This window comes from Carlito syrichta, unplaced genomic scaffold (genome assembly GCF_000164805.1).
Source record: "Carlito syrichta isolate Samal-C Ts95f unplaced genomic scaffold, Tarsius_syrichta-2.0.1 Scaffold310650, whole genome shotgun sequence".
Taxonomy (NCBI): domain Eukaryota; kingdom Metazoa; phylum Chordata; class Mammalia; order Primates; family Tarsiidae; genus Carlito; species Carlito syrichta.
In genome coordinates, this window is record NW_007254746.1 from 1,000,264 (window position 1) to 1,022,512 (window position 22,249).

The 22,249-nt window shown below is 36.9% G+C and overlaps 1 protein-coding gene across 1 annotated transcript in view; it reads left to right on the top strand.

The window, feature by feature from the left end:
• Positions 1 to 105: 105 nt before the first annotated feature.
• BBS7 (Bardet-Biedl syndrome 7) overlaps positions 106 to 22,249 on the top strand; it is a 53,573-nt gene continuing 31,429 nt past the window's right edge. The window contains exons 1-8 of the mRNA XM_008068394.2: positions 106 to 240; positions 1,937 to 2,002; positions 8,792 to 8,854; positions 11,986 to 12,161; positions 15,380 to 15,566; positions 18,000 to 18,072; positions 18,809 to 18,925; positions 20,473 to 20,603. Coding sequence (XP_008066585.1) covers positions 205 to 240; positions 1,937 to 2,002; positions 8,792 to 8,854; positions 11,986 to 12,161; positions 15,380 to 15,566; positions 18,000 to 18,072; positions 18,809 to 18,925; positions 20,473 to 20,603 — 849 coding nt within the window. The 5' untranslated portion in view covers positions 106 to 204. The remainder of the gene's footprint in view (positions 241 to 1,936; positions 2,003 to 8,791; positions 8,855 to 11,985; positions 12,162 to 15,379; positions 15,567 to 17,999; positions 18,073 to 18,808; positions 18,926 to 20,472; positions 20,604 to 22,249) is intronic.

The following is a 22,249-nucleotide window of genomic DNA, read 5'->3' on the forward strand; positions in this document are numbered from 1 at the left end:
CTACGTTTGGGGGGCCACTCGCAGAAGCGTGCTGACGTCACTCCAGGCGACGCTTCCCTAACGCCCCGGCGCAGCCCCCCGGCGGCAGTGGGAGTCGCGCTTGGCCCTCTGGGGCCACGCGAGCAGGCTGTGCTGCTGGCCCGAGACCCGGCGTCCTGTCGCCTCTCTTCCCCTGCTCTCTCCCGGCGCATCCGTGCAGTCGTCATGGAGCTGATTCTAAACCGAGCGGATTATTTACAGGTAAGCCCCAGGCATGGAGCGGGCGTCGCTGCCTGAGAGGACTAGGTCCTTCCGCCGTCTTGAGTCGGGGTCCGGGACGGGGCTGCGTGCGCGGGAACTGGCAGCCAGCTTCGCTGGCCCCTGTCGTTCCTGGGGATGCTCCGAGGCGCGGGCGCTGGCTGACCCCGCCTGCAGCTACTGTGGGTTTCTGACTCCTGAATCTCCAGTGACAGCCATTAATTGTGCATCTGGTTTATTCTAAGAGCTTAGCATAAATGCTTAATCCTCATAAGAATGTTCAAAGTAGATAATAGTATACATGAGGATTCCAGGGTGAATAATTTACTTAGTAGCTGGAAAGTATGGAGTTGCTGTTTGAATCGCAGTGTGGAACTCCAGAGCTGGTGTTCTTCCAGGATCACTGCCTCTCAGGGTTTCTTTCAGCCCTAGAGTTTTCCCTCTCCGGCTTCCCCATCTTCCTCTTTATTCGGCCGTCCCATTTTAGTTAACGGTACAAATGTGTGTCCAGTCCGTTTCCCAGGGTCATACGCTAGGTATTTCCCACCTTAATATCTTCCGTATCCAGTTGGTCACCACATCTTGCTGTTTTTGCATCCTAAATCTCACTTGAATCTGTGCCATTTTTCTCCCTCTCTGTTTCCCTCAGTTCGGGTTCTCATCTTCTCTTGCTTGCGTAATTGAAACAGCCTCCTAATGGGATCCTTGCCTCTAGTTTCACCTCTCTCCAAGCCATCCTTCGTGTTGCTTGCTAATTGATGTTTCAAAAATGCAAATCTAGACAGATTATTTAAAACTTTAATGTTACGCTATGGGATGCAGAATAGTCATATCTATACTATATACAAATTCTTTCAGGATTTGTTGTTTTTTTCCAGCTTCTCTCTCATTAGTCCCATTCTCTTCCCCTATCTTTATACTGCTAGAGACTGTTCCCTGCTGAACAAACCATGCTGTTTTCATCCTTTCTACATCTTGCAAAATAAACTTCATCATCAGTTAGATAGAATATTATTGCCATGTTGTTTTAGTAGAAATCTATGTTGTATTTTTAATTACTGTGTGTAATCTATTTCCAATTTTTTTTGGGGGGGGGCGTGGAGGTCTCTGTCACCCAGGCTGGAGTGCAGTGGCTGATCAAGGCTCTTTGCAGCCTCCACTTCCTGGGCTCAGGCAGTCCTTCCACCTCAGCCTCCTGAATAGCTGGGACTATAGGTGCGAGCCACCACGTCCCGCTACTTTTTAAATTTTTTGTAGAGATGAGGTCTTGCTGTGCTGCCTAGGCTGGTCTTGAACTCCCTGAGTCAGGCAGTTCTCCTGCCTCGGCCTCCCAACGCACTGGGATTGCAGGCATGAACCACTGCACTCAGGCAGTTTCCAAAGACTTTTTAGTCACTTTACAAAACAACTGTATGATGTTGGATAGGTAGGCTTCTAGAAATTTTTTCTTATAAAGTACCTTACCAATAATGTCATGCAATTATTTTTGTCTTGATAGCTTTATAGAATAAATTTTACTCTTTCTTTGTTGTGTTGTATTTCATTAGAAAATAAGTTTGTCAATGATAATAATAGTTATATCACTAATTTCAGTTAAAAAAAAAATAGGGCTCACTATGACCTTAACCTGCTGAACTTTTTCATCTCTGATGTCTTAACTTCAAATTAAATTTACTAGGTGGCTGGTGTTTTTTCTTAGGTAGGAGTGACATCTCAGAATACTATGAAGCTACTTCCTGCCTCAAAACATAAGGCTGCACAAAAGGTATTGTATAGATTCTGATTTCTCTACTTTTTCCTTGTTCTGACATAGAAGAAGCTCATATTTCCTTTTTTACTGGTAAGTTAGTCTATTAAAAAGTGCTAACGTTAAAATGGAAATGAATTTCTCTTAATTTGAACAGAAGTTGGAATACCAAGGGACATTTACAGACAATAACTTTCTTGGACATTGAAATTATATACAGTTAGTAAATAGTGTAAGCAAACTTGTTAAAAAAATAATTTTCTGTGTGTACCAGATCGTGCATATAGAAAAAAAAAAGAGAGAGAGAGAACGATAGGATATGGAAAAAATGCTCTCTTATATTTTTGAGATTATTTTGATGTTGAACTTTATATTTAACTAATCGTATTTATTATGTTTATAGAAACCTTGATCCTATGACTTCCACGGAACAATTATAGTTTCTTAGACTAGTAGACTATTGTAATAGCTGCAAAATAAATATATTATCCTTCTATAACAATATTTTATCATGATAAACCAAAAATTCAACATAATACTAGAAGTCTTAACCAGAGCAAATAGAAAAGAGCAAGAGAGAAAGGGCATTCAAATTGGAAAGGAGAAAGTCATATTGCCCCTGTTTGCAGACAACATGATCTTATGTCCAGAAAACCTAAAGATGCTACCAAAAAACTCTTAGAACTGATAAATGAATTTAGTGAAGTTGCAAGATACAAAATTAATATACAAAAATCAGTAGCATTTCTATATATGAACAACAGACTAGCTGAAAAAGAAATAAAGAAGGCAACCCCATTATAATTGCTGTAAATAAGATAAAATACCTAGGAATACATTTAACCAAGGAGGTAAAAGAACTCTACAAGAGAAACTACAAAATGCTGATGAAAGAAATTGAACAGGATACAAACAAATGGAAAGACAGCTCATGTTCATGAATCAGAAGGATTAATACTGTTAAAGTCATAATACTACCCAAAGTATAGATTCAGTGCAGTCCTTATCAAGATATCAGTGATATTCTTCAACAGAAATAGGGGGAAAAAAATCCTAAATTTTGTATGAAACCACAAAAGACCTCCAAATTGGCAAAGTAGTCCTGATATAAAAGAACAAAACTACAGGTATACTACCAGACCTCAAAATATACCGCAAAGTTATAGTAATCAGAACAGCATGGTACTGGCATAAAAACAGAAACATCAACCAATGGAACAGAATAGAGAACTGATAAATTAATCCATGATCTATGACCAACTGATTTTTGACAAAGGTGCCAAGAGTAATTGTTGGGAAAGCAAAGTCTTTTCAATAAATTGTGCTGAAAAAACTGGATACCACAAGTAGAAGAATGAATTCAGGCTCCCATTGCTAACCATGTATAAAAATCAGCTCAAAATGTATCAAAGACCTAAATGAAGATCTGAAATGATAAAACTACTAGAGGAAAACATAGGAGAAATGTTTCAAAACATTGATCTAGGAAAAGAGTTTATGTATAAGTCCTCAAAACCACAGGCAACAAAAGCAAAAATAAACAAATGGCATTATATCAAGCTAAAAGCTCCTGTACAGCAAAGGAAGCAATCAACAGAGTGAAAAGACAACCTACAGAATGGGAGAAAATATACAAGAAACTCAAATATCTCAATAACAAAAAACAATTTTAAAAAATGGGCAAGTGATCTGAACAGACATTTCTCAAAAGGGGACATACAAATGGCCAGTGGATATATGAAAAATGCTCAGCAACACTAATCATCAAGGAAATGCAAATCAAAACCACAATGAGGTATTTTCTCACCCTAGTTAGTATGGCTATTTTCAAAAGACAAAAAGTAAGTGCTGGCAAGGATGTGGAGAAAGGGAAACTCATACACTGTTGGTGGGAATGTATACTAATATAGCCACTATGGAGAACACTATGGATGTTCAAAAAACTACAAATAAAACTGATGTGATCCAACAATCCCATTACCGGGACTTTATCCAAAGGAAAGGAAATCATTGTATCAAAGAGACCTCTGCCCTCCCACACTATTGCAGCACTATCCACAATAGCCTAGATATAGAATCAACCTAGGTGTCAAACAGCAGATGAATGGATCAAGAAAACCAGTCATTGTGGCACACATGGGTGGAAATGGAAGGCATTATGTTAAGTGAAATAAGCCAGAAACAAAAAGTTAAGCACCACATGTTCTCACTTATATTTGGAAGCCAAGAAAAGTTGATCTCATAGAAGTAAAAACTAGGACAAAGGATACTAGAGACTGGGAAGGGTAAGGAGAAAGGAGGGATAGAGAGAGATTTATTAAATCGTATAAAATTAAAACTAGATAGGGGAGTAAGTTCTAGTGTAATAAGTTCTAATGTTAGTGTTGTATGCCACTGTAGAATGACTATAGTTAATAATATAGAGTTTCAAATAGCTAGAAAGAGAATAATTGAATGATCCCGACACAAAGAAATAATAAGTGCTGAGATTATAGATATGCTAATTACCCTGATCTGATCACTGTAAATTATTGTATCACAGCATCACTGTATTTCATGCATATGTACAATTAATATTTGTCAAAAAGTAAAAGAAAAGTAAAAAAAAAAAAAAAAAGCAAAAATAAATTTCGAAAAGATGAATCAACAGATTCCTGATTGTCGTTTATTATATTTAGTCTACTCGATTAGCACTTCTTAAACTTTTTGATTTCAGGTCCCCCTTATACACTTAACTTATTGAGGATCCCAAAGAGCTTTTGTTTATGATGGTTATATCTATCAATACTTACTGTATTGAAATTAAAACTGATAAATGGTAAAATATTTATTATTTTAGGGAAGTGAGGGTTGAACAATGGGTATTTTGGGTATTATTGAGTACAGTGTTCATTATTTAGGTGGTGGGTACACTAAAAGCCTAGACATCACCATTATGCAAAACATGCATGTAAGAAATCTCCTTCTAACTCTTTCCATGTTTATATAAATAACATTTTTGTGAAAATAAGTTTTTCAAAATAAAAGGAATTCCATGGGAATAATGACATTACGTGAAGTTTTTTGAAACATCTTTAATATTTTGTATAAGCAAAGCACACGGATTCTCATATTTATGGTCTGCATTCAATCTGTTGTTTTGGTTGAAATATATGAAAAAAACTCAGCTTATACAGATATGTGGTTGAAAATAGGAAGGAATATTTAAATAGCTTTTCTAGATAATCGTGACTCTTCCTATTTGATACTGCATCTTAGTTTCTTTTCTTCTTCTTTTCCCTCTCCTTCTCCTTCTCCTTCTCCTTCTCCTTCTCCTTCTCCTTCTCCTTCTCCTCCTTCTGAGTCACGGGTCTCACTCTGTCACCCAGGCTGAAGTGCAGTGGCACAATCAAAGTCAAAGCAGCCTCGACCTCCTGGGCTCAGGTGATCCTTCTGCCTCAGCCTCCCAAGTAGTTGAGACTATAGGTGTTACCACTATGACCGGCTAATTTTTTTATTTTTTGTAGAGACAGAGTATTGCTACGTTGTCCAGGCTGGTCTTGAACTTTTGGGCTCAAGTGATTCTCCCACCTTAGCCTCCCAAAGTGCTGGGATTACAGGCGTGAGCCACTGTGCCCAGCCAGTAATAGTTTCTTAAATGTTAGTTGCAGTGTCAAATCTGAAACCATATTGATAAACTTTTCATACTTTGGTACATTAAAGTTTATTGGTCTGTTTTTTCCCCATACATGATTTTGTAGCACCCAGTAATGGTCACCTAAGATTATTAGTTTAGTGAGGTATACATATCTTTCAAATGTTGCCACATTATAGAATACTATAGTAATATTCTATAGAATATCTAACAAATACTATAGACTGTCAGACAAATCATATTTGTTAATATCACTGCAGCTCTAATCAGAAAAGTTAAGTGTTTCAATGCTGTCACACCCATAGTGGGAGATAGAAGTCTTCCAAGGTACTGGTTTTCATTTGAAAACTCAAATTTTATCATTGGCAACAAATAATGTCAGTTGTTTTTCTTTGAAGTGACAGGCTTCCTTCCTTCAGTTTAAGAAATTGTCTCCTAAATATCCAAATGTTAATAACAGCAGCTGTTATTTAATTCTTTAAAGTCGTATTTAAAAAAAAAAAAGTGGTTAGTTTAGCACATAACCCAATTACACAAGTGCTTTTCCTCATAAATATTCAGTATGCAGCAGGAGTGCTTCATGCATACTTCCTATTTCATTGCACTAAATATTGAAAAGAAAATATATTTGGAGGTTGAGATTTAATAAAAAATAATATTGCTTCATCAAGAAACAACATTCTTAGCTGGGTGCAGTAGCTCACGCCTGTAATCCTAGCACTTTGAGAGGTAGAGGTGAGAGGATTGCCTAAGTCCAGGGGTTCAAGCCAGCCTTGGCAACTTGGTGACACCTCGTCTCTACAATAAGTCAAAAAATTAGCTGGGTGTGGTGGCGCATGCCTGTGGTTCCACTACTTGGAAGGCTGAGGTGGAAGGATTGCCTGAGCCCAGCAGGTTGGGGCTGCGTGGCCGTGAGCGTGCCACTGCACTCCAGCCTGGGCAACAGAGTGAGATTCCCATCCAAAAAGAAAGAAAGAAACAAACAAAATTCTTATGTAAAACTGGATTTTTTTTTTTCTTTAGTGGTGATGAAGATTACAGTGACTACTGGTATAGTTTGGGGTTATTCATTTTATTTGCAGGTGTTGCTTGCTTGATTCTTGCCAGATGCCAGCAATTTTACCCACCATTACTTCTGCACTATTATTGCAAATATAAACCCCTTGAAAAAGGAAAATAAAGATTTACTTTATTATTATTATTATTATTATTTTTTGAGTTGCAGTCTTACTCTGTAGCGCAGGCTGGAGTACAGTGGCACACTCACGGCCACCCCAGCATCGAATTGCTAGGCTCCAGCGATCCTTCCGCCTCAGTCTTCCAATTAGTCAGAACTACAGGCGCATGCTACCATGCCCGGATAATTTTTTTTAAATTTATTTTTTATTGTAGAGATGAGGTCTCGCCAAGTTGCCCGGGCTGGTCTCAAACCCATGGGCTCAGGCACTCCACTTGCCTCGACCTCCCGGAGTGCTGGGATTACAGGCTGAGCCACCGAGCCCAGCTCATTTACTTTATTTTGACCTGGCAGATCTCCTAAAAGGGTCTCATTGACTCCCTGGAATTCAGGAATCACATTTTAGGAATCCCTGTTAATAGACTGTTATTTTACAAATTATTGGAATAGTATGTTGTCAAAAATTTTAAAACTTTATTTATTTTTATATTTTTTCAGCTGAAAATAAATCTCTACCATTACCAAAGATCTGCAAGTTCTCTGAAAATGTGTGCATAATTATTTGTTAATATGCGTTGTTTTGAGGAGAATGGCCACAGCTTTCATCAGATACACAAAGGAGTTTGTTATCTCTGCACAAAGTTAAGAATCAGTGGCCCCAGAACATGTTGTAAACAATACTAACATTTGATATTTAAGATTTATGTCCTAATCCATAGTCAATTTCCTAATGTTCCTGTATGCTTGAAAAGAAATTTATGCTCTAATTCCTGGAATGGGTGATTAACTAATATATATATATTAATACATATGTATCCATATATACATACCACTACATGTATGTACATGCACACAGACATGAATGTGCAAGTACTATATTAGGTAAAAGGTCATTGTTTTTCTAATATACGAGTGAGGACCCAAAAAACCTGAAATTATTTTTTGGAGTCCGGGCTCCTTGTAGTACAGACTTCCCCTGCTAGGAATCCATCAGCATCAGTGTACCAGCTAACATGGTGAGAGGCTGCATTCAGCTTCAGTGAATTTTTTTTTTTTTTTTGAGATTCTTTCAACATGTTTGCCTGTTTTAGCAACAGACCTGCCCACACTGTGCTCAGTAGTTGGCAGTTTTTAACCAAAACAGCATGATCCGCATACCCCATCCTCCTTATTCACCTGATCTTGCCCCTGGGCAACTTTCCTTTGTTTCCCTGGATGCTCAAAGTCCTGAAAAGGAAAGGTGTTGCTGACACGGAGCAGATGAAACAAAAAAGGCAGAACTACCAAAAGGGCCTCAGAGTTGACAAGTTCAAAAACTGTTTTGAGCCCTGCAAAAATCATCTTGATAGGTATATTGCATCAAACGGAGAGTACTTTGAAGGTGACAAGTTTAAACATGTAAGAATAAATACACAATTTATTATAAATTCTGGGGGTTTTTTGGGTCCCCCCCCCCCGTATATCTTTTGTCTTTTGTTTGCTTGATTATCCATTTCTGAAAGAGAAAAGTTAAAATTTCCCTCTATGTTTATTTCAAAATAATTCATTGGCCACATGTTGGTAACTGTTGAAACTGGGTGATAGTTACATAATTCATTATAATATTTTGTATACATTTCATATATTAACTTTTTAAAAATATTTTTGAAGATTATCAAATAGGTCAGTCTCAACCTTATTTGGTAATCTGTCTTGAAAGTTAATCTTAAAAATGTTCTAATGCTTCAGTTAAGAAAAAATTAGACCATATCTGTCCATATTCTTTTGTTCTATTGACATTGTCAAAATAAAATATATGGCCAACTACTTTTGTAATGACTCTCCATTGTCTTCTCACTTGGCCCTTGTTCTTTGGAATATTATGTTTTGTTGGGGTGTTTTTCCTAGATTTTATTTCTACTTTTAAAGAAATATTTATATATTGAGAATATTTTTTTCCTCATATACAATTACTAGAGCATAATAGTAATTTTAGATTGTTTTCAATCTATTATAGGTGGTTACTGGAGATCATGATGGGGTGGTTATGTGCTTTGGCATGAAGAAAGGAGAAGCAGTGGTAAGTATAGTTTTTGTTTAAAAGGAAAGGATGGCTTTCTAAAAGAATAATGCAATCGGGGGTGGGGTTGGGTGACCTGCAGTGGTTCATGCCTGTCATCCCTGCACTTTGCGAGTTCGAGGTGAGAGGGTTGCCGGCAGGAGTTCAATACCAGCTTAGGCAACATGGCAAAACCTCATTTCTACAATAAATCAAAAATATTAGCTGGGCATAGTGGCACACGCCTGTAGTCCCAGCTGCTAGGGAGCCTAAGGTGGAAGGGTCGTCACCTGAGCGCAGCGGGTTGAAGTTACAGTAGCCATGCTTCATGCCACCATACTCCAGCCTGGGCAACAAGAGTGAGACTCTGACTCTAAATAAATAAATAAATAAAAGAGAAATGCACTACTTTCTGAATATTTCCAGGTTAAAAACTTCCTAAAATAGAGATGCTGGAAAATGGGTTGTGAGGGAAGTAGTTATGTGCAGTCTGAGGCTGCAGGCAGCACAGGAGTAACCTGCTAGAGAGTTATAGAGCACCTTTGGCAGCCTTTGGTGGCAGATTAGTTTTCTGCACCATGTAACATATTACCTCAAATTTGGGGCTTAATACAACATATATTTATTATCTGACGGTTTCTCTGACCCAGAAGTACGGGCTTAAGGTTTCACATGACTGCAACGTAGGTATCAGCTGGGCTGTTTTTTTCCCTGGAGTATGGGGTCCTATTCTAAGCTCACGTGGTTATTGGCAGAATTCAGTTCCTTACCGTTGTAGGACTAAGATTCCTGTTTTAGTGCCATCTCAGCTCCTTGGGGCCTCCACAGTTTCTTGCTACGTGGTCCTCTCACAGTTCCTCTCACCATATGGTAACCTAATTCCTCAAAACCAGCAGGAAAATCTCTCTAGTCGGCTAAGATGGGATCTTGTATGGCAGTGGTCCCTAACCTTTTTGGCATCAGGAATTGGTTTTGTGGAAGACAATTTTTCCACAGATGCATGGGTGGGAGTAGGGAATGGTTTCGGAATGATTCAAGAGCTTTACATTTATCGTATACTTTATTTCTATTATTGTTACATTGTAATATATAATTAAATTATTACTATGAAATAATTTATAGTATATTTATTATTTTGGTATGTGTTAGGTTAAAAAAAATCCCAGTGAGGCCTCCAAAATGTTAGGTCAGGCCTGACAGGCTGTATGTGCTATTTGGTGCCACATGAAAGATGCAAAGAATTGCACAGAAGTTAGATTGGGACATGTAATTATTTAGAAAGTAAATGACGGGGGGGGGGGGGAAGGGAGGGAGGGAGGCGGGTAGAGAGAGAGAGAAAGAGAAAGAGAGAAGAGGAGGTTTACCTCCCCAGGGTAGGGAGAGGACCAGCGCTAGAACACATGGCAGCCATAGCTCAAAACAAAACAATGGTGACTAGCCACTGGGAGTTGAATCCTTCTAAACTTTCCCTTTGGTAGGGAAAGGTTGTTAAGGTGATTAGGTGGCGGTCTGCTCCATGTCATCAGACACTGATGTTAGGTGATAGACAGCAGGCAGATGGGTGGTCTAGTCACATTGGTTGCTGCTTGGCGATGGGATCTGTGTCTTGAAGGTTGAGAAGTGCTGATTGAATTAACTTGGGTCTTGTGAGTGGAGGCAAATACTTGAAATAGAAAAGTTAGTTAGTATAAAACAAGCTGGGATGGGGGTTGTAAAACAATTATCAGTAGTTACCTCCGAGAAACTGGTTCTATTCTTGGCTAGTGATTAGAGGTTAAATTAAAGTGAACTGCCAGAGAAACATGACAAAGCTAAGCAATGTTAAAATGGCTGCTCTTTGAGTATATTGACTATACGTTATGTCCTTTCAAAACGAGTCTGCAAGCTACTGATTTATTATGGTTTCTGTGCTGCAATCAAATCTCACTGCTAATGTTAATCTGTATTTGCACTGCTCCCCAGAGCTAGCATCACCACCTTAGCTCCACCTCAGATCATCAGGCATTAGACTCTTATAAGGAGTATGTGTTGGTCACCCTAGGGTTCCCACTTCTATGAGAATCTAATGCCTCGGATGATCTAACTGGAGGCGGAGCTCAGGTGATAATGAGAGTGATAGGGGCGGCTATGAATACAGATGAAGCTTTGCTTGCTAACATGTTGCTCACCTCCTGCTGTGCTGCCCAGTTCCTAACAAGCAAAGGTCTGTGGCCTGCGGGTTGGGGACCCCTGTTATCCAGCATAATGTAATCACAGAAGTGACTACCCCATCAGCTTTACCACTTAACGTAAGTAACTTAAACAAGAGAGTGATTACTACTAATCATCATATTTGCAGTCAGAGTTTACAAGTGGTGGGTCTAAGATGTGAATGTTCATACTCATTGGATATTATGTGAAATTTACAAAAAGATGAAAAGAGTAAAAATTACCAGAAACCCAATGTTTCATTATTTGTATACTCTCCCAGATACTTTATTCTTTGTGTAAAAATCATTGGGAGGTGGAGGTGAAGAAAGTGTTGCAAAGAAAATGGAAAATAACCAGGAAAAAAAAAAATTAATGCTAGGACTGTAGCTTTCAGTCAAATAACGAGATATATGGTTTATAGGTATTATACATTAACATTTTCATTAAATTCTATAGTCCTTTACTACTAAAATTTGTAAAAATTGTGAGAAGGCTAGGAGAGATTAGTTTTAAAAATATGATTGGAATGTCAAAACACACTCATTGGACCTAAGTAAAGAATTTGCCAAGTTTATGACCCTGTTGATAGGAGAGTTGTTTAAGCTCATGCTTCTGAAACTCCAGTATTCATTGGAGCCAACTGGGAATCTTGTTACAGTGCAGATTCTCATTCAATTTAGTGATGCTAATGTTGCTGCTTAGTGGACCTTACTTTGAGTTGCAAGGGTTTAGACGGCAGTGACATCATTAAAATATGTGTGGGAATATATGTGTCAAAGTTTAAGGATTTTAGCAAAAAACCTGAAGGCCCACTAAAGTACATAGATTATTATCTAAAGTTATTTCTGTATAGTAGAACTATAATGTTTTATAAGTTTAAAATCATAACTTTTTTATGGTAAAGGAAAATGCTTACAATAAAATAACTTGTACTTCCTTTTTTTCCCAAATGATTTTTGCAGACAGTGTTCAAGACTTTACCAGGGCAGAAGATTGCAAGGCTGGAACTAGGAGGGGTTCTTAATACGCCTCAGGAGAAAATTTTTGTTGCAGCGGGATCTGAGATTAGAGGCTTCACAAAGAGAGGAAAGCAGTTCCTCTCTTTTGAAACAAACCTCACTGAAAGCATTAAAGCTATGTATGTTCATTGTTCTCATTTTTTACTTTTACTTATTTATAGTTATACTTTTTACTTAAAAGATATTTTTAAAATAAATATATTTATATTATTTTGGCTAATGTAGAACAACTGATTATCATAGCTTAATAGGTTTTCTGGAAAAATAAAATTGACTAAAGGTATTTTACTAGTCAGAAACTAAATTTGACCTAGAATCAGTATAAAATTGGTTGTTGAAATATTGTTTTCTTTTTAAGAACATTACAGGATTTATACATTCACTTTTTACTACTTGGTTCAGTTATGATTCATAATCAAGGAATGGAGAAAAATGGAAAGAAATCTGTAGATATTTAAGTTCTCACGTTCCTTGGCTGTCTTTGGTAGTTCTAGTTTTAAGATAGGATTATTACATTAAAAACTGGCTGTCAAAGTTGGTGACTACCAATTGAGTATCATTTCAGGTGAATCAGAAATACTCTTAGTGAAAAATAGCTACCTTACTGGCCTCCTGATATGTGAAATTTTGCAATTAAAATTTTAGTTTTTGAATCATGAGGATCTAGAAGGAACTTTAAGATTAATCTAATTCACTGTTTTTTAAACTTGCTACTTAGGAGACTCTCTTGGGACACTTAAACAGTTGATTCCTAGTCCCACCTTATACCTGCTGAATCAGAATATCCAGGAATGGATTTCTTTAAGTTCATCATTTCAGTCTGATGCAGCCAAGTTGTACAAGCAGCCAGACTCCTGGGTTTGGAAATTGTTGATTCAGTCCAGAGTTCCTTACACAGCTGTTCTGTGTAGTTCTGTATAATGCACAGCACATCTCCTGATGTTTGGACTGTGAAACTTTAGCTTGGTGAGATTAGATAAGAATTTAACAATGGCAAGTAGAAGTATGTAATTTCAAGTGGTTTAACAAGAATGTGACACTTTTGAAATGTTCTTGTAGATAGACATGGCCAATGATAACACTATCATTGAAATACTATTATTTGATCTTAGTGAAATACTAAAATCAAAATAATATACTAATAGCATACCTTTACATTCAAAGAGGTATGTGAATAATGGTATGAGGAAGCTAGTTTCCCAGTAATAGTCTCTTTAGCTAGTTTCTTAAATGTTTTTACTAGAGTGTCAGAGGTAGGATAGAAAAATTCTTTACTCAGTTTTTGAAAATTGTTTGTCTGAATCTCCACATTTATAAGATTTTATAGGAAAACAAAGGTTATAACTTGAAAATATTCAGTAGGAAAACTGACCATTTATAGTAGTCACCACACATCCTTCCCTGCTTAATGCTGCCATCTGTTCCCACTCTTGTGAACAATAGTGATTGCTAAATAGTACTTTGGCTAATATAATGCAAATGTAATACAGATTAATTTCAAAAGGAAATTGAAAATTTTGCAAAAGATACAGAATTTTGTGAAGTTCTAAAAATGATATTAAGAGGACTACTGGGCTGGGCTCGGTGGCTTAGCCTGTAATCCCAGCACTTTTGGAGGCTGAGGCGAGTGGATTGCCTGAGCCCGCGGGTTTAAGACCCACCCGGGCAACTTGGCAAGACCTTATCTCTACAATAAATCAAAAACTTGCCGTGCGTGGTAGCACGTGCCTGTAGTTCTGGCTACTTGGAAGGCTGAGGTGGAAGGATCGCTGGAGCCCAACAGGTCTAGGCTGCGGTGACTGGGAGCATGCCACTGCACTCCAGTTTGGGCGACAGAGTGAGACTCCAACTCAAAAAAAAGAGGACTACTCAGTTATATTCACAGCTACAAAGTAAGATTAGTTAATAATGGAAGAAGAGAAAAATCAGTGGCGATCATTATAGGATAATCTCTTCAGAGAATAATTTTAATATCAAAAAAATTTTAAATAGGCGTTGGAGGTGGAGGAATAGATGAAACCTTCAATTAAAATTACCCTCTTTAGTTTGAGACAGCCTGGGCAACATGGCAAGACCTCGTCTCTACAAAAAACTTTTAAAAAAATTAGCTGGGCATGGTGGTGCACATCTGTAGTTCTAGCTACTCAGTAGGTTGAGGTGGAAGAATCGCCTGAGCCCAGGAGATTGATCTGTGGGGGGGCCATGATTGTGCCACCGCACTCCAGCCTGGGTGATGGATTGAGACCCTGACAAAAAAAAAAAGTTACCCTCTTTATGATCATGTGGTAGTAGCAATCTAGAAGTGAAAGATATTTTACACTAGTACATAATTATTTTCAAAAAATTTCAGCTCCCTCAAGTGAAAACTTGATTCAATCTAAGAATTATATCATTGTGTTAAATTGTTGCCTAAATTTTGTTACATATAATTTGAAATGAACTTATTTTCACTTCTTTTTTCAAGATAAAGTTCTAATGAAACAGTTTTTTTCCACTGTTTGTCTTTTAGTTTGAACTAGATTCCTTTCAAATAGACTTTCAGGCAATTTAGTGTGGCAGTAAGAAAGCCAGCTTTAGAGCTAAAAACTACCTGAGTTGCAACTGATCCACTTATTACATGCTATTAGGCAAGTTACTTAATGTTTTATGATTCACCTGTAAAAAGGAATAATAATGATCCCAAGTTTATAGGGTTGTAAAGATTAATTAAACTGATACATGTAGATCACTCAGGACAGTGTTTGGCATATAGTCCACATCAAAAAGTGACTTTTGGTCGGGCTTGGTGGCTCAGCCTGTAATCTCAGCACTTTGGGAGGCCAAGGTGAGTGGATTGCCTGAATTTGAGGGTTCAAGACCATCCTGGGCAACTTGGCAAGATCTCATCTCTACAATAAATCAAAAAATTAGCCAGTCATGGTGGTGCATGCCTGTGATTCTGGCTACTTGGAGGGCTGAGGCAGAAGATTGCCTGAGCCCAGCAGGTCGAGGATGCGATGGCCAGGAGTGTGCCTCTCCCCATCAGCGTGGGTGACAGAGTGAGACTCCAACTCAAAAAAAAAAAAGTGACTTTTAACTGTTCTCAGATATAGACAATTAAATGATCATTGTCTTTATTTTCAGTTTTTCTGAGCTCAGTTTTTATTGAGAAATCTGAGTCCTTTAAAAAGGCTTGAAATTAAGTGAAGGAAATGAAAAAATTGTGTTCTGTAAGTCTGTGATAAAATGATAGTAAACTGTATACATAAATTTTTGTTTTTAGCTCTGAAAAAAATTAATGATCTGAGCTTATTTTTTAAAATATGGGTGTCTTAAAATACTGTTTTGTTGTTCTCAGGTACATATCTGGTTCAGATCTCTTTCTCAGTGCAAGTTATATTTATAACCATTATTGTGACTGCAAAGACCAACATTATTACCTTTCTGGGGACAAAATCAATGATGTCATCTGCCTTCCAGTGGAAAAATTATCTCGTATTACACCAGTATTGGCCTGCCAGGACAGAGTCCTTAGAGTTTTACAGGTGACTGTTATTTGTATTTTTATAATTTTTAATAATTTAGGTAAATGGATATTGACTAACATTATATACTTGAGGTATATTACTTTAGTAGTTACTAATTTAAGTGTCCTATATAATATTATTTCTGGAAAAAATTTTTAAACAATTTAATTGATACTTTTTTTAAACGCAAGTCAAATGTGGTCTTTTGCAAATTTTTAGAGAGGTATATATGGAAGAAAAAGGATGTTTTCCCTTTCTATCCACAATTTCTTAGCTACTTAACAATCAGAATGGAGTACTTTCACTACAGAGAACCTTTCCCAGCCTTGTTTTTTGTTTGTTTGTTTGTTTTCCCCCCATCACCCTCCCCTTCCCCAAAAAAATCAAAAGAAGAAATTGGGTCACGGAAAGAGTGTTACATAACTTGAGTTTATCCAGCATATATGACAGTATGTAAAATAAAGTGAGCACTCAGTAAATAAATATTTGTTGGATAACCAAATGAGTGATAGAGGGAAAAATCATTTTGATGTCCTTATATTTCTAGTAAAAACCGTGATTGACTAAAACAACTGCTTCAGGTAATTGTTATTATTAATGATACTTACCACCGTGTCTCTTGAGAGTGGCTTTCAGTGAAATGCACGCACTCTGCAGGACCCCTAAAATAAGGTTTAAATGTGATGTAAATAGTATATAGCAGGTGAATTAATTAGATCAGAAACAGACTGATAATAGTTGATGCAGTTGACCTAAAAGTTTAACTGTGAAGTCTATCTGCCAACAGGCTCTCTCATGGGCTTTGGAATGCCATAGCCAGATAGCCATTTCTTAGCATCAGCCTTTTTGTAGAATGAAAAAGTCCAGTGAGTATTAGGAGTTTTTTCTTCCCCCTATGTTAAGGGTTTATTTTAATATTCTTTCAAATGTGAGTTGTTTGGAAGGAGCTGACTGGTATTCAATTAGAAATTGATCTAGCTGAATTACAAGATTCTCCTTTGTTTAACAGGAAGAGATCCATATGCTTAATGTGTTTTTTGTTTTGTTTTGTTTTTTAAATCACTAAGGAATTAGCTGGGCTTGGTGGTACTTGCTTGTAGTCACAGCTACTCAGGAGGCTGAGGTGGAAGAACAGCCTGAGCCAGAAGGTTGAATCTGTGGTGAGCTGTGATCTTGCCACTGCACTCCAGCTTGGATGACAGAGTGAGACCCCGACTTAAAAAAAATCACTAAGGATTTGTAGGAAGTAAAGAGTTGAGGTCTCTGTCTTACAGCTCTTTTAGAATTTTTCAGCAGATTTTCCAGATTTCCCTGGAAAACCCTAAAATGTAAAGAAAAATTTCCCCCTGCTCTGCATACTTCTCCCCACTTGCCATGTGCTTTTATAGGCAGTCCGTTACCCTAGAAGTTGCAACTTCTTTTAATGGTTTTTCTGTATATTCTTTTGTGTTTATATAGTTAGGTGTAGATATTTGTAAATTTTTAAATGATATTTTAAATAAAAGAGAAAACATGGCTCTCTAATATGTTCTAAGTATACATTAACATTTTAAAAACAAAAATGGCATACCATATTTACTATAATTTTGCAAATTGTGTTTTCACTGATTTACGTATCATGGGCATTTTTCCATGTGAGTATAAGTACTTCTACCTCATTCTTTTTTTTTTTTTTTTTTTTTTTGAGTTGGAGTCTCACTCTGTCACTCAGACTGGAGTGCAGTGGCCATTCCCGGCCACTGTAGCCTCCACCTGCTGGGCTCCGGTGATCCTTCCGCCTCAGCCTTCCAAGTAGCCCAGGTGGGTCTCGAACCTGTGGGCTCGGACAATCCACTCACCTCGGCCTCCCAAAGCTCTGGGATTACAGGCTGAGCCACCGAGCCCGGCTTCTACCTCATTCTTTAACAGCTTCTCAAATACTATGCACTAAATAGCAGGTACTACAAGTAGCAAAATTGACAATATGATTAATGAAAGGGTCTAACTTGTTTTCTTATCTAAATAGTAGGCTATTTTGCTTCAAACTTGAGTAGGTTTTGGGAATACCCAAAGGCAAGTCCAAAAATTTCCTTAGGAAATAATTTGGGTCTTCAGATGTTTGAATGTATTCTAAGTTAAAGCCCTCTAGGTAGCACTGGAGAGGACAGAAAGCTTTTTTCTAGAGACTTTTGCTGGGAAAATTTGCCAGTGTCAAGCTTTCAGGCAAGTAGTATATTTAAAATGAAAAGTTCTGAAAATGAAAAATATTTTAAGTATTTTTTCATTGGTCTTTACATTTTATGTGTATTTTATTTTCAAATGAGTTAATATATGCATTGTTGCGAACTGCAAGTTGATTTTTCATGACTTAATTTTTCAGTACTTTTATTCTAGATATTGTTGGATACTGTATTTGAATATTGATGTTATCCATGAATGCCTGTATTATTTTAAATTTGTATTCTGTTTCAGGGATCTGATGTGATGTATGAAATTGAAGTTCCTGGCCCCCCTACTGTCTTGGCACTACACAATGGAAACGGCGGTAATCAAGATTTTATTTTTCACAATCAATTAAGTGTTTATTTAAAATATTAAGTGAAAATGGGAAACTGTAGAAAGGACACGAAGTAGAATTGAGACAGTTGTCACAGTTGTCTTTTGGTAACTTGCCAATAACTAATAGTAATGAGCTATTGATTCTTTTTTTTTTTTTTTCATTAATCAGTATTTTTTATTATGGTTTTGTGGGGTACAGTTAAGGGTTAGGTGTACAATGACGTTTCATTCAGGCACCCTGTAGATAAGAAGTGTTTTCCCATCCCCCGACAGATATTTGATACTGTTAATCCCATCCCCCTCCCCCCCATAGTTTCCCAGTACCATCAGTCATTTTCTTATAGTATTGCATTGGATGTTCAAGGTCCATTATATGAGTGAGAACATGTGATATTCGGATCTTTGTTTTTGTGAGAGGTCACTCAGTATTATAGACTCCAGTTCCATCCAGGTTGCAGCGAAATTCATGATTTTGTTCTTTTTTATGGCTGCGTAGTATTCCATCGTGTATATGCAGTTTCTTTGTCTTAAAGTTAGATTATGGGGAAGAGTTTTATCTCTTATGGTTATAAGATTCTGTGAATATATAACCATCCTCCCAAATTAAATTTTGTCTGTTCATACTATTTTTAAAGATGAGATTGTGCATGAAAATATTTTAATTTTAAAGAGAGATTATGACTTGTGGATAAGTGTAATATATTGACTTTAATTGTAACTAGGTGACTCTGGAGAAGACCTTTTATTTGGAACATCAGATGGAAAGCTTGGGCTTATTCAGATCACTACATCTAAACCAATACATAAGTGGGAACTGCGAAATGAGAAGAAGAGGGGAGGTATGCTTTTGATGCAGTTCAGATTCTGAAATTCCAATGATAAAATATCTTAGATCATAGAATTCATTCTGGTTTTTTTTTCAATATTATATAGCAGACTTGGCAAATCACAGAGCCACATGTGGTTTATTTACTATTTGTTTATCAGGCCATTTTACTATTGGCATAATTTTTTTAAAGTAAGAAATGCTTAGTAATTTGGGATAGGCTTTATAAGCTAATGTTCATCATTCTGTACTAAAATCCATTTTTAATAGTTGGGTAGGGAATTAATCAATATCTGGGAGTCTTTGGTATGAGGCAAAGAAGAAGTATAGTTTATCAGAGAATATTCTTTTTTTCCAAGGAAGTTATACCTTTTTAAGGAGAATTTTAAATGAATTTGGTAGAAAGTAAGATGGCCACATATATGTGCAGGATGTTTATCCATATCTTCATTTATCTTTCAACCAATGCTTGTTAGGCGATGCAGAGTGTAAGCAAATGAATATGTAGGATATCTTCCTCTTGATACCTGAAGAAAATACAACAGGGCAATACATTAGAAGAGTGATGGTAGAAGGAGGAGAGCTACTTTTAAATTGGCTGGTCAAAGAAACCTCTTAGAAGAGGAGAAATTGGAGCTGAGATCTGAGGACTAAGAAAAAGATTTAGAATGTGACGATTTGGGAGAAATGAGTGTTCAGGAAGAGAGAAGAATGTATACAAAAGATTTGAGGCAGAGAGGAATTTGATTCATTTGAGGAGCAGTAGAAAGACCAGTGTGGCTAAATGCATACACATGGCAGAGGATGAAGTCAGAGAGGTAGAGTAGAGCCAAATTGTGTATGTCTTGGAAAAGAGCTGAATTTTAACCTGAGTACAATAAGAAGTCATTGGAGAATTGTAAGTGGGGTGTGACATCTAATTTACTAAAGCAAAACAAAACAAAGTATACTACATGGAGAATGAATAAGCAGGTTAGACTTGGAAGCATGTTGATCAGTTAGAAGATATAGTTGTTATGATTTATTCTAGTCTAGGCAAATATAGTCCAGGTGAACAATAGCTAGAAATGGAAAGAAGACAATTTCAGTGCATTTTCTGGTAGGGCAGATAGAATTTGCTAGTGGATATGGGGGATAAGAAAAAGAAAGAAATCAGAGACATAGCTTAGATTTTTGACCTGAGCAACTGGGTGATATCAGTTACTGAGATGGGGGAAGACTAAGGAAGGAACAGTATTGAAGAGCATGATAAAGCGCAGGTGAAGAGCTTTGTTTGGGGCATGGAAAGTTTGAGGTGCAGGCGTCTATGAGATGCCGCGTTGGATATATAAGTTTGGAGCTCTGGGAGAGGCCCAAACTAGAGGGAGATGTAAACTTAGGGGCTGTTGCACCATAGATTAGCCCTGGAAGGAGATGGATGTGGGTGGACAAGAGAGGAGCACCTGATTATGTTCAGAGTTGTTTTTTCCTCCCATTCAGTTGTGTATGTGTTTCTTAATTCTTATTTGGTATTTACTTGACTATAACTTCTTAATAACTTATTACATATCTTTTTTCAAGGTATTTTGTGTATTGACAGCTTTGACATTTTGGGTGATGGTGTTAAAGATTTGCTTGTTGGGAGAGATGATGGAATGGTGGAAGTATATAGTCTTGGTAATGCCAATGAACCTGTTCTGCGATTTGACCAGGTAAGTTCATTTAAAAAGACTATATATGCTTATTATTTGTCAAATTATTACAGAGATAATGATGGTCTGAATTTTATTAAGTGAAAATATATTAAAATCTTTAGAGGCAATGGCACCTAAATTTTAAGATATCCTACTTTGATGTTATAAAAATCTTCTCTGGACTACTCTTGTATTGGAATAATAGACTATTGCCTTCGAGCAGAGTATAAATTACTTTTTCATTATACTTTTCAATATTATTATGCATTACTAAAGTATTAAATATTTTGCCTTCATTTATATTGTATTATGGGAATAACATTTATATGTTGGGGTAATATAAATTAGACTGTTAATTTAAGTAATAAGGTTTTAGGGATAAACTTCATATTGCTAGGACAGTATCAGAAATAGTCTTAAGCAGAAAGGAAAAGTAGCAGTTTGACTTCTAGTTACTCAAGGACCAGCTGTATAAGAAGAAATACTAGACAAAAATAATTTTAGTTCACAAATTTTAAATGTAATTAAGCTTATTTGTGCCAAGACATAAAGTAACATGGAAAAGCATTCTAGTATAAATTGAGTCTTTCATTTTCATTAACTAATGTACTCTAATCCAGGGCTTCCTGATCCTGCCTTATATATAGGGTACATCAAGGCTGTTTAAAAAAAATAAAGCCTACAACTCAGTATCAGCTTTTTTTGTTTTTGTCTAATTTTCTGCTAGTGGTACCATCCATTCCCAACTTTGACTGTAGTTCAGCAAACATAAATGGTTTGGAGCATAGAGAAAGTATATTATATAAACAGTATGAGGATGAAAATGTTGTACAGTTGAGTTTATTTTATAGATTTATTTCAAATTCGTTTATCTTACTTTGGTGTAAAAAGTCATTCTGCTAGTGCAAGTTGTAGTTTAGGCTTAAAAGTATATAATCCTCTGTTGCTGATGTCCTGCTTTTTCTCATCAGCCTTTAAGAAACTTCTATTTAGACTCTAACTCTTCTCTAAACCTCTGTAACGTCATAGCATTTACCTGATCTGTCAGGTCTGATACTAAAAAAATTCTGTCTTCTCTCTGTTCTGTTTGTCTAATGACAGAGTACTGCTTTCAGGTTGTGCTTAGGCCGAGATTACTCTGCCTCATCTTGGATTCATAACATCACTCTCTATGTTGTTTTCCTAATCAGGAGATGACCTCTTAACTGACACAGTCTGGACTGATAATTGGTTAATCAAAGAAGTTAGTTAAGGGGTGTATCATAAAAATATAAAATATAGATACCTTAAACATTGGGGTTTGTTTTTGTTTTTGTTTTTTTGAGTCGGGTCTTATTTTGTCACCCACGGTGAAGTGCAGTGGGACGATCACTGCTCACCATAGCTTCGACCTCCTGGGCTCAGGTGATCCTTATGCCTCAGCCTACCAAGAAGCTGGGACTACAGGCATGCGCCACCATGCCTAGTTAGTTTTTTATTTTTTGTAGAGATGAGGTCTCACTATGTTGCCCAGGCTAAATAAACCATTGTATTTTAATTTAAACTTATTATTCATTTGCCAATATTTTGAGGAATGAGCAAGTTCTTTGTAAGTTTAGCTCCATATTATTTTCTTTCATAAACCCATATCCATACTATGTTGCATAGGAGTTCTGATTTTTATC